The sequence below is a fragment of the Schistocerca americana genome, chromosome X, assembly GCF_021461395.2.
Source record: "Schistocerca americana isolate TAMUIC-IGC-003095 chromosome X, iqSchAmer2.1, whole genome shotgun sequence".
In the NCBI taxonomy this organism is placed as follows: Eukaryota; Metazoa; Arthropoda; class Insecta; order Orthoptera; family Acrididae; genus Schistocerca; species Schistocerca americana.
This window is the reverse complement of record NC_060130.1, coordinates 480,716,466-480,730,083: the sequence shown is the minus strand read 5'-3', so window position 1 is coordinate 480,730,083 and position 13,618 is coordinate 480,716,466. Positions and strand designations below refer to the sequence as shown.

Below are 13,618 nucleotides of genomic sequence, written 5' to 3'. Positions count from 1 at the left end.
CCAATGAACATCTTCTCTTTGTGGCTGTCGACAGACGAAACATACATGAAAGGATGGACATTTCAGATTACATATACCCAATTTTGAAAGTTACATTAAAATTCTGAAATATTACTAACTGTGTGACAGAAATATGTTAACTGTGTCTGATGGACAAGAAGTTATCAAAATTTCCTACAGAATGAGAGCTGTTCTACAGATGTACTGTTTATCGAGTATCTGATGGTGATTCAGATTCCCTACCTAGCTCGAGCATCGATAAAGGGAACTCATCAGAGATAGTCGGGCTCCAAACTACAGCCACAGCTTTTGTGTGCATGAGGCACCACAAGAAGCACATCAGGTGGGGTGGCCCTGCCCGCTGACTAGGGTGTGCTGCAAAAATATCGTGGCCTGGCTCACCTCAGTCAGTATGTCATCAGTACCTGAAGCATTTAGTTACACGCCAGTGAATAGTAGTCTTGAACTTGCCTGATTTATGTTTGTGAATTGTACTTCTCCTTAAATTGTTGTATCCGCTTAAGATGACTTTGCTACACTCTGATCTTCTTTTTGTTGTCCATTCACTTCTTGAACTACTATGTGAAAGTTGTTATAAACTGTGTTCTACCCAAACATAGTATAGAAAAGTGGCAATGAGAACTGTCTCACAGTGCAAGTATTCCAGTGAAGCATTGATCATGAGTTTCTATAGTTGTGGCAGCAGCAGTTGCGACAACAATCTCAGCAGCAGGAAAAATGGTGAGATTTATAGCAACAGCAGTAAAAACAGTGAGAACTGAAACAGTAGGTGGTTGCATTTTGCTCACCTCCCCCTACACCGTTTGCTTGTTTCGATGAGGCAAATGAGACTAAAAAGGTCTGTCTCATCATTTTATTCTTTAATGGGAGGCAAGTCAAATAACTGTCCCTGAACATCACTATGCACTCTTATTGTCTTCTAGTAGTAAACCGTATGAAATAAAGTAAAAACTATGCCCACTCTCCGATGCTAGTAGTTTGACTTTTTCTGATGTTTGTGGTTTATAGACTGACTATTGTGGTTACCCAGCTCACACTGTTGCAGCTAGGCTCAAGTTCAATCAGTGTGTTAAACAACGTAATCAGTCGTATGCAGCATAGTCAAATGGTTCAAATGGCTGTGAGCAATATAAGACTTAACTTCTGAGGTCATCAGTACTCTAGAACTTAGAACTACTTAAACCTAACTAACCTAAGGACATCACACACATCCAAGCCTGAGGCAGGATTCAAACCTGCGACCGTAGTGGTCGCGCGGTTCCAGACAGTAGCACCTAGAACCACTCGGCCACCCCAGCCAGCACAGCATAGTCCTTTGGTGTTGACATTGTTGGTAGTATTAGTCACCATAGTGTTCTCCGATCAACTAATGACTTCCAGTCGTCACCTGATTTATTGCTCGAACAGTCCACGGGTATACTGCTGGTTCATAGTGTCCAGCAGGCACAATATTTCGGCGATCAGACTTTGTCGCCATCATCAGGTGCACTGACGAACTGAGCTCCTGAGGGCGGGTGGCCGATTTAAATCCCCTCCCCCCCGCGGGCCGCTCTCTTCGCCGTCCGCACCCGTACGCTGGCGGTCGCGAAGACGTGGGCGTCGGAATCTGTCGTAGCGTCGATGTGCTTGCTACGTCTGCCCTGGTCACCAGTTCGTACTTCTTGCTGAGAGTCTTCTTAATTACATTCAATGCCGGGTCCCAAGCCTTGCTGAGATTGTAGCTGCAATAAGGGTTGATAAGATCTTCCCTGGTGCGAATTTCGATAGCCTCAATTATAACGCTGTCCCAATATTTAGAGGTTTGAGCCAGGATCTTGGTACGCTCATAATCCGTCTCGTGTTTCTCGGACAAATAGTGCTCTGCTACCACCAACTTATTTGGATATTTCAGGCAAGTGTGTCTTTGATGTTCTCGGCAACGATCTTCGATGGTGCATACTGATTGTCCGATATAAGTCTTCCCACACTCACAGGGAATTTGGTATATGGCGGCCTTCCTCAAACCGAGGTCATCTTTCACACTTCCCAGTAATGCCCATGTTTTTATTGGGTGGGCAAAAGACGGTTTTAACTTAGTGTTTCTTTAATATACGGCCGATTTTCCCCGATAGTGCTCCATTGTAGGGAATAAAGGCAGTGGCTACCTTTTCTTCCTTGACTTCATCAGTCTCCACAGGTTGTGCTGTGGTGGTGGGATGGAGAGCACGTCTAATCTGCCATTCCGAGTACCCGTTTTTTTGGAAGACGGTTTTGTGGTGTTCCAATTCCTGGGGCAGATTCTCTGCATCTGAGATGCTGCGCGCCCTGTGTACTAGTGTTTTTAGTACTCCATTCCTCTGAGAAGGGTGGTGGCAGCTGTCTGCATGCAGGTACAGGTCAGTGTGTGTTTTCTTCCTGTACACACTGTGACTCAGGGTACCATCAGCTCTTCTCTTGACCATGACATCCAGGAATGGTAATCTTCCTTCTGCTTCGGTCTCCATAGTGAATTTGATGTTTGGATTATGGAGTTTAGGTGCGTAAGGAAGTCCAGGAGCTTGTCCCTACCATGGGGCCAGATGACGAATGTGTCATCGACATAACGGAAAAAACAAGTAGGTTTCCACTTGGATGACGCCAAGGCTTCCTCCTCGAAGTACTCCATGTACAAATTTGCGACCATTGGCGAGAGTGGGCTGCCCATTGCGACTCCATCCGTTTGCTCATAGTATTCCCCATTAAAAAGAAAATACGTTGAGGTCAAGACATGCCTAAAGAGTTTGGTGGTCGTCTCGTCAAATTTCTGCCCAATAAGCTCGACTGACTCTCGTAGAGGCACCCTGGTGAATAGTGAAACCACGTCGAAGCTCACTAGGATATCAGTGTCTTTCAGTCTGAAGTTGTCTAGATGTTTCACGAAATCCACGGAATTACGGATATGGTGAGGGCATTTACCTACATAGGGGCTAAGTAATTCAGCCTGATATTTTGCAGCAAGTAAGTAGGTGCCCTAATGTTGCTGACAATCGTGCACATAGGTACCCCCTCTTTGTGGACTTTAGGGAGTCCATAGAGTCTTGGTGGTACAGGTCCTTGAGGTGACAATTTCTTGGCGTCCTCCTCTGGTAGATCCGCGTCCTTGAGTAGAGCCCTGGTCTTGTTCTCCGCCTTCTTCGTGGAATCAGCGTTGATCTTCCTATAGGAGTCGTCATCTAGCAGGCGCTGCATCTTCTCAATGTAGTCCTTACGGGAAAGAACAACAGTGGCATTGCCTTTGTCAGCAGGTAAGATAACAATCTCAGAGCACTCTCTTAGGTCTCGAATGGCCGCCCTCTCTCTACTGGTAATGTTAGTCTTTGTAGGTTTAGTTCTGGTCAGAGCCCGACAGGTTTCCTGATCCACTTCTTCTGCTGCTTCAGGTGGTAATCGCGCTGCAAACTGTTCCACTGCACTGACGATGTCCGTGACCGGCGTGGACGTAGGGGTGGGAGCAAAGTTGAGTCCCTTAGGTGGCTCATCTTAGAGTTAAACAAGCTATTTGCAGCTTCACAATATGTATATTCATCATAAAATTCATCATAAATGGGCTAAGTCAATTTGAAAATGGTAGTGATGCCTGCAGGTAAAGCAATAGGAGCTCTTTATTAGCTGTGACCTTAAGTTTTTAATAGCTCTCAATGTTTTTTATTGTGTAGCTATAAAAATCTATGATGATGTGCCTGGTATCATAAAATATCTACAAGGTAGGACAGCAGATTTTAAATAAAAACTGAATTGTGTTCTCTGGATAACTGCTTCCTGTCACTGGAGGGTTTTTAATCAGAAATTAGTGGCATGTGTAGTATAGAAGACAAGAATGTTTACTCTTATTGTTTCACCAGCACAAAAATTGTTACATTTTAATAAGTTTGAGCTTCTGTGTCATTTAGTAATCATAACAGGCTTAATACATTTGAAAACACAAAATACGTCAAATTGTAAGCTGACTGGTATTGTGTGTCCATATACAGATTATGAGTTACCAGTCGACATTATATTCTGGGTACTTGCAAGCAAACCAAACAAGAGTAACACTAATATGTTTTCCTTCCTAATAATTATGATACCTTTTTTCCTCATTTTTTTCTAGTCCACAGTTTTTAAAAAAATGCATACATTATTCATTTGTGTTGAAATAAATTATATAAATTATAAAAAAAAGAACAAAAAACTTTTATATACAAAAATTTGTTCCTCACACTTCATTCTAGAGTATTCTCAGCAAATAAAAACATGTGTCTACATCCTTACTCCATAAACCACCTTACTGCCTTTGGTAGAAGCTATTGTGTATACCACTCACTATAAGTATTGAGTGAAGAATATAGTGATAGTCTACAGACCATATGTGTAGCTTCTGTACAGGATGCAAGAACAAGATTAGGCTATTTATAGAATTAAAAAAGTTATTTAGTAATTTTTTTCCTGCACTCCATATGCAAGCATAAAGGGAGAATTCCTAATGTGTGGTACAACTGAGAGTACCATCTGCCAGAGTATATATGCACAGTACTGCAGAGTATATATGTCAGTGTAGGGGATAAGATGTATCCCAAAATGGAAGAAGATCCAGCAGTGCCAGTTAGGGGAACATAGGAGATCCGGTGCTAGAATCGGAGTCTGGCAGAGGTTTGGAAATTCTGCAGTCAAACAAGGCAGTAGATATAGATAACTTTCCCACAGGATTATAATAATCACTTAGGGAAGTGGCAATCAAACAATTATTCAGGTTGGTTGTAGGACCTACCTAACTGGAGAAATGCTGTCGAACATTTGGTACCACACCATCCAAACAATTTTGCAGTTAGCAATGACAGATAAATGTAAGTATAATCACACAATCTACTTGACAGATCATGCATCCCGGTTGACAGCCAGAATAATATGCTGAAGAATGGGAAAGGAAATTTAGAATCTCTTATATGCTTGTAAGTTTGGATTTAAGAAATGCAAAGGCACCAGAGAGACAGTTCCAGTGCTATGATAAATAATGGGAAAAAGGAAGGTCTGGGTTTAATGTACCATCAACATAGAGGTCATTAGAGACAGTGCACGAGCTCAGATTGAGTGTGTTGGTGGGAAGGAAATTGGCTGTGCCCTTTCAGAGTAACCATCTTGGAATTTACCTTAAGTGTTTATGGAGACCATTGAAAACCTAAATCTGGATGGTTACATGGGGATTTGAACTGTCATCATTCTGAAAATGAATCCAGTCTCAACCAATGCGCCGCCTCACTTGGTGTCAATAATGGAGGCTAAACACATTCAATGTAAATACACATTCAATGTAAAGTGTAGCAAGATGTTTGAATACTCCACAAAAAATAGGTATATGCTGTAGGGTGAGGTGGAAAATATACAATATCTGTAAGAAGCAAGAGGAAACATCAAGAAAGGAAGAAAAAGGGTGAAGTGCTGAGATACAAAATGGAGTAAGGCAGCGATAAATGATAAGATGTGCTGAAGGCATTACTGTCCTTAGTAAAATTAAGGAACAATTGTGGGACCTGTTAATTGAAAGTAACAGGTTGTGGAACTCGAACATGCTCTGAGAGTAACCAGAGAAAGACCAAAGCAGTAGAAATGAGATTAGTGACAATAATAGTAACAGAATTGTGGATCATACAGCATAAAAGTGAAGGAATTTTTCTTGCAGCAAAATAACACATCGAAGAAGGCATTAACATGTCATAAAAGGAATTGCTGCCGTCCAAATAATTGGCTGCATGAACCAGAGATGAATGTGTTGGTTACCCATTTGCACCCCATATTGTCACCCGTGTATGATGACGACTACTGCAATCTGGCAATGTTTGTTCTCTTTGGAGTCTTCACACCTGGATATATCGATAATGATGCTGTACACAGAGCTGGGAGTCATCTGAAAAGGCAATGTGGTGCCACATTCTAATGTCCAGTGTCATTGTTGGGTGCATCACTGTTGGGCAGCAGTATCGTGGAACAATGTCAGTTACAGATTAGCCACAATCCTCCTCCTCCTGCTGCTGCTGCTGCTGCTGCATCTCATTTCTGACGTGTGTTGGTAGACATTTCTTTTCTTACATTCAGCACACATTTTATCACAAACAACCAACATTCAAATTAAATTTCTGAATTAGGAGCGTACCGCACAATCTTTCCTACTATGCAGAATTTAGCTGGTGTTATCTCTGCACATGGTATGCAGTTGTACTGAAATTTTCATGATTTGCATATCCAAGCACGTAGTACACTTCGTGGCAATTTGACTTATATTGGTTGCCGCTGTTGTGGTGTTGAAAGTTTAATGACCAGCAGTGTACTGGATCTCAATTTGAGAAAGCAATTTCTGAGAAAATACGCCAGGATTAGAGTCATAGACTGTAAGAAAACCACAAAAGAAGAGAATTACAATGTTTCTGATGTGATGTAGAAGGAGGCTAAAAATTAAGTGAACTGACAAGATAAGGAATGACAAACTTCTTCGCGGAACTGGTGGGGAATCGAACATACAGAAAATACTAATTAGAAGAAGAGGCAGGATGGTGGGACAAATTCGAAAAAATCACCGTAGAAAGTTACAAAATATTTGAGCTTCCATCATCATCAGTATTCTGCCTTAGGGCAGGTCTCTCCATGCAGTCCTGTCACTTGATACCCTCTTCATTTTCTCATATTTGTTTCCTATCCTTATACTATCCACCACGTGGTATCTTCTGCTTCCTCTTCTTCTTCTTCTTCTTCTTCTTCTTCCATTCACTGTTCCTTCCACAGCATCCATCAGTAAACAATCTCTTCTCATCCAGTGTCCAAGCCAATTGTGTTTCCTCCTCTTGATTACCTTTAAAATTTCCCTGTCCTTACTCCTCCAAATCCACATCTCGGATGCTTCTATTCTTCTATCTTCTTCTTTCCTCAGTGGCCATGTCTCAGCTCCATGTAATGCCATGCTCTGTATGAAGCACTTAGCCAATCTCTTCCTCAGTTCCCTGTCGATCCACCAACATAGAAGCCTCCTCTTATTAAATGCCTCTTTGGCAGTTGCTATACATGTTTTCACCTGCTTATTACATTTCATGTTGTCCATAATAATGCTTCTCAGATATTAGAAAGCTCTAACTTGTTCTATATCTTTCTGTCATAACTTTATAGCTGTTCTTACTCTTCTTGCACTTATCACCTTACGTTTTGTCTTTTTCTTATTAATTCTCATTCCAAATACCTCACAGGTCTTTCACTCTCTGCCATTAACTCCATATCATCTGCAAACTGAATACGTTCTCTCCTCCTACCACCCACCTGAACTTTTCTGTTTTGCTTCAAACATTTCTGAATATATGCTCCAAATATTTTAAACAGTATTGGAGAGAGACAGGACTCTTGCCTCACTCCTCTTTCAATTTTGCTTTCCTCTGTCATCTCATTTGCAATCTGTACTCATATATTCTGCTGTAGGTATAGGTTTTTATCATTTTCATCTTATGCATGTAGTACCCGATAGCTGAGTGTGTAGTGCAGGACTTCTATAAAGCTGAGATTAATATCTCAGGTCTGGTTAGCAGCAACATTTTTTTAAAATTTTTTTATTTAAGTTCCAAATTTATTAATAAATGGCTATTTAAGTAAATATTGAATCATATTTTTTAATAAAAATAGTAATTTTAATTCTTGCACTGCTCATATGAAAATAAATTAAAATTTATTTTCTATTTGATTTTTTTCATTTTTATACCAAAATTTAATTTATTATGAATACTAGTTTTTTCATGCAAACAGCTGCTGGCAGTTCTGTAAACCTGAAAATGTTTTGTACGTAAAAGAGCTTGAAAATCTTGTAATCTTAAAAATGGAAATTTTTTGAGTATTTTTGATAATTGCATCTTACTGCTTTAGGATTTCATGTCTGGGCACTGAGCTTCAAACCCTACAAGCATGAAGGAAGTTGATGAGTGCCTGTGTGTGTGATCCATTTGTAAATAGTTCAGTTTTTAAAACCACACCTTTTTTTATTCTGTATATATTCTTGCTTTTTATTGGAATGGAGTACATGTCACACGAGAGAGAGTTTTCATTAGAAACATTTTAAGAATTTTAATTTAAAAAGATTTTGATATAAGTTTTATCCAGTCTTCTAAACCATGATTATAAGGCACTGGCATACTCAAGTGCAACGCCTCTCTCCCTTTCCCAAAATAGGGACAACAGCAAGGCGACCCAGAATCGTTTGTGGTGAAATCTCATCTCAAATATCGCCTTACACCATGAAACTAATATGATTCTCCTCCTAGCGCAGAACCTGGATATTCTCTTGCTATTGCATACTGCACTTCTGGTTTTCAGTTTGGACTTTTTAAAACCCATTACAAAAAAAAGTAACAGCGAACAAGTAAAAATGAACATGTCTCAAAAAGGACTGGTGAACAGTTTGCCAAAGAGAAATGAGTTTGTCTGTCTCTGCATACATAAAATGAGGGTACATCATCCTCATTAAACATGCATAGTTGAGCATAGCATGCTCACCAAAGTGAGTGCTAGTGGTTGTGAGAACTATAGTATTAACACATAATTAAAAAGCCACACGTAACTTGTAACAACGAGAAGACAAACCTCATTATGGATAGCCACAAAGCATACCTTCACATTTGTACAGCTCTGAGTGGATGTGCTTTGTGGCTATGCATCACAACGTTGGTCTTCTTGTTGTTATTGGTTATATGTGGCTGTTAATTGTTTGTTAATACTGTAGTTCTCCCAATTATTATCACTTAATACATTTTATGTTTGAAGTCATGCACGGTGATAACTGTGCTATGCAAAACTATATGTGACACACAATTTGTTTTATGAGGATGAGGTATCCATTTTTGGTGTCAGTAATAACTGTGTTTGAGAAAGCACTACATCCAGTGCAGTTGTATAGGCTTTTATATTGTGACTCATTTATAATGCATTTTTATATTTTTAGATGCACTTGACAGTGAGCAAAGTTGAAAACAATTAGTGCTTAATAAAGTACAATTTTAAAATATAGCCTGTTGGAACAATGTCCTCCTTTAAAATTGTATCTGGTGACATGTTTAATGACATATTAACAGATTACATTTGTGATTATAGCTAATTAATTATTTTTCAGCAGGTATGCAGCAATTTATGGCGTCAACATACGGGAAAAGGTGTTAAGTAAAGTATTTGTTCTCATGAATCAACATAAAAATGAAGACATCCGCTTCCAGGCAAGGAAAATTTATGATGTTATAAGATCCTGAAAGAGGGTTAGGTACAATGTATTTGAGGGCATCAGGTATCCAATGATCATAGTCACATCTCATTAAAGGTGTAAAGTGTGTGCTGCTTGTAGACTGCACAGAATTGAAGTAGACATGTAATAGATATGTTGAAGGTGTAATGCATTATAAGCAGTATACAGAGATTGCCTAATGATGTCTCTTAAACACTATTGTACCAATAATTGCTGGAATTGAATTGGTGTAATATCACATTGAATGTTGATGTCTGAACCATTTTTCTCGTGAAACTTAGCAGAATTTCTGGTAATGTAACTGTGTAAAGAAAACACTTTTACTGCTGTTGAAAGAACAGTGGTTCTTTCTTTCGTATTTTCATGTGTCATTGCTATTTAATGATTCAAACAGAGTAAATTTTTCTGTGGCAATGCCTTTTATCAGAAGTGAAATAGTATATATAAACCTGGTATGAGAAAAGAATGAATGTTTCATATACACAAATTACTTGGTTGTGAATACTTATTAGGTGTACTTAGTTTTAATATGCTGCCAAAGCACCATTCATTTAGTCAGCAGTGTTGTAGATGGTGTAAGTGTTCCTAATTTGCTTAAATGCTGATGCATTTATGAAGTATGTGTGACTGTAGATTCAGTGTTGTTCAGAGAGAAAAAAAAGATCTGATGCTGAAATCACCATTAATAATTTGCAGACTGGATAGTGTTATTTCCACTTATAATACCAATAATCAAATTCACAAGTTTGTGTGTTACTCACTTAGGTCCTTTTTCCTTCTCTTTTATCATATTTCACTTACCTTCAGAATTCCATTTTTATATTATTCTTATTTACCAGAGTTACTGCATTACTGATGATGCTATACATAAATTTAACATACACATTTTATTTATGATAAACATGTTTTTGTTATTTCCTTAACATATCACATATTAACAGCTTCTCTACATTCCACCAATTGTGAAAAATAAAACCACAAATGTAAATAAATTATGAAGGTGCTTTTCTCCTAAATCCTTCCATCCGCCATTATCCATTTGAAGCAGTGCTGAATGTAACTGAAAGAGAGATTTCTGTGGAAATTGTACATTCCTGAATACTGTTAAATGTGTGCGTAGTACACCACTTGACACCTGCACATATTAATTGAGCTTTTTTATTGCTCCAATAATATAACTTGTTGGTTTTAATTATGTGCTTCATCTTATGAGAGGAAAACTATAGTTTGTTATTTTGTAGACAGATGTTGGTGAATATTCAGTGCAATCACACACAGCCAGACAATTGGTGAATTGAATTGTCCAGAGCTATTTTTGTAATTATTGTTGTAATTATTGCAGGTAAATTTAAATTAACATTACTCACTATTTTGTAATATGCACAATTTGATCTGATATGTATGTAAATTTGCATAGATTCTGTCCCCTGATATCGCTTATTTTCTAAATAAATAAATAAAAATATATATATATATACACACACACACACACACACACACACACACACACACACACACACACACTCATATATAAAATAAAATTATTGTGTATTCTTAATGTAAATATAATCTTTGTGGTTGAATTGATAAGAGTCAGCCATGTGAAACTAATGTAAAGTAAAGTTTATGACCTGACAAGATATGAAAAATTCCATAACACATGTGGTTTTGCTTAACTGACACAATGTTCGCTTCTTGTACTATGACTGATGGTGCTTCTGTGTTGCGTATTTAAATTTTGACTATAATGCTATTTATCTGTCAATTTTTGTATGTAAGTAGTTCATTTTATTATTACTCTGTTATATGTTACATTATTTGGAGTGTAACATATCAGAATTACTTAAATTATGATTTTTTGTTCCAATTTTCTGCCCATATTACAAGGCAGATGGTATCAGGTCCCAATAATGGGCAAATGAAATGTACAAGTATCTTGTATTTATTGTGTTCTGCATTAATACACATTATTTTGGTTTACTTTACTTTGTATGATGTGAATGAGTGCCTCCTTTCCTAAAAAAATGTGAAGAATAAAGTAGGTTAACAAAATATTTAAATAATAAAATATTAATAAAACGCAATTGCCTGCCTCACCAGGTGTGCACTCAATGTCTGTTTTATAGTTTTAGTCATTAACAACATTATTGTCATATTCTTGTGAAGAAGTGTTTTTTCGTGTTCTGTGGAAAAGACATGGTAGTTTATGATAAAACTTATGTGATGCATGAAGGTACTTTGCTGAACCTAGAAATAACCATTCGGTTTTCAAATACTCATGTGTTTACAATCTCCATTAGGGGGAAAAATGTAACAGCAATGTAATTATTTATAAAAGATGTGGAATTTGTTATCAGAAAATATGTGACAAATGCTTTCTTCTATACATATAGCATAAGAATTCTATAACAAAAGAGGTTATATTGCAATATCAATATATTTCATTTCACAGAACAGTTATTTCAATTTTTAGGTATGTGGATATACAATGGGACCTGTAACACAGGTCATTCAAATTTCATTCATATCAAATATTCTGAGGTTGCTGTTTAATGTATAGTGAGGAATAATAAAGACAGTGTTGGCAAAAAGAGGGTTGATCAGTGTTGTGTGTTGTGCATGAAAGCAACATGATGGTTCAAACAAACAAAGAAAAAATGTATATTACAATTTAACAACATACTCTACACAACAAGTAAGATACACTGAAGTGACAAAAGTCATAGGATACCTCTTAACATCATATCGGACCTCCTTTTGCCCAGTGTAATGCAGCACCTCGACTTGTCATGGACTCAACAAGTCATTGGAAGCCATCCATAACTGCGAAAATGTTGTCTGCAGGATTTTGTGCACAAAAATGACTTCTTGCATAAATGTCTGATGGGATCCATGTCTGGTGGTCTGAGTGCTCAGGTCATTCACCTGATTTGTCCATTATGTTCTTCAAACCAATTGCAAACAATTGTGGCCCAGTGACATGGCACATACTCATACATAAAAATTCCAAATTTTGGGAACATGAAATCCATGAATGGCTGCAAATGGTCTCCAAGTAGCTGAACATAACCATTTCCAGTCCATGATCAGCTCAGTTCCATATAAACACAGCCTATGCCATTAAGGAGTCACTACACTAGCTTGCCTTATTGACTGCTTGGGTCCATGGCTTCATGGAGTCTGTACCACTCTCGAACCCTACCATCAGCTCTTACCAACTGAAATCAGGGCTCATTTGACAAGGCCATGGTTTTCCAGTCACCTAATGTCCAGCCAATATGGTCACAAGCCCAGGAGAGGCACTGCAGGCAATGTCACAACGTTAGCAAAGGCACTCATGTCAGTTGTTTACTGCCATAGCCCATTAACACCACATTTCACTGCATTGTCCTAATGGATACATTTGTCGTACTTCCTACATTGATTTGTGCTGTTATTTCATACAGTGTTGTTTGTCTGTTAGCACTGGCACCCCTGTGGAAACAATGCTGCTCTCGGTTATTGGTGAAGTCCGTCAGCCACTGTGTTGTCTGTAGTGAGAAGAAATGCCTGAAATTTGGTATTCTTGGCACACTCTTGACACTGTGGAGCTTAGAATACTGTGTTTCCTAATGATTTCCAAAATGGAACATCCCATGCGGTCATAATCATACCTGAAACCTTTCACGTGAATCACTTGAGTACAACTGGCAGCTCTGCCAATTCACCGACCTTTTATACCTTGTATACACAATTCAACCGCCATCTGTATGCGTGCATACCACTATCCCATGACTTTTGTCACCCAGCAATTCTGTGTTGCATGGATTCTATAAGTCTTTGGTAGGTGATCCAGATGTGTTCCATTGGGTTCAAATTTGATAACCAAGACATCATGTGAGTTTATTATCATGCTTCTGAAACTACTTTAGCATGATTCTGGCCTTGTGACATGGGTAGTTATCCTGCAGAAAGATGCCATTGCCATCAGGGAAGACATCAAGCATTGAGAGATGCAGGCGTTCTGAAATAATACTCACATTGACCACAGATATGACAAAACCTTCTATTACTACCACAGGTTCTGTTGAAGTTCAGGTGAGTGTCCCACACAGCAATAGTACTGCCACCACTGGTCTGTGTAAATCATTGTGTCCAGCGGATTTCATGCAGTCACGATAGCTGTGGGGATAACAGCCAAAATATCAGAAGATAAAATATTGTTGTCCTGAATGCTTGCCCAAAAGATGATGGAATATTCTATCTGCCAGTAAAACTTCAAGAAACATACATCCAATACCTTGTTGTATACTGATCGCTTCACTGTCCCTCAGCTACTATCCATAGATGCTCACGACAGTA

At 38.4% G+C, this 13,618-nt stretch overlaps 1 protein-coding gene across 4 annotated transcripts in view; it reads left to right on the top strand.

Moving 5' to 3' along the window:
• The window catches only part of LOC124555094, a 246,868-nt gene extending 235,013 nt beyond the window's left edge, over positions 1 to 11,855 (top strand). For 2 of the 4 annotated variants that reach the window (XM_047128892.1, XM_047128891.1), the window contains exon 8: positions 9,155 to 11,855. In XM_047128892.1, coding sequence (XP_046984848.1) covers positions 9,155 to 9,284 — 130 coding nt within the window. In that variant the 3' untranslated portion in view covers positions 9,285 to 11,855. Of the gene's footprint in view, positions 1 to 9,151 lie in introns of all 4 variants that reach the window. The other 2 variants (XM_047128890.1, XM_047128889.1) reach the window with 1 other exon arrangement.
• Positions 11,856 to 13,618: the final 1,763 nt, after the last annotated feature.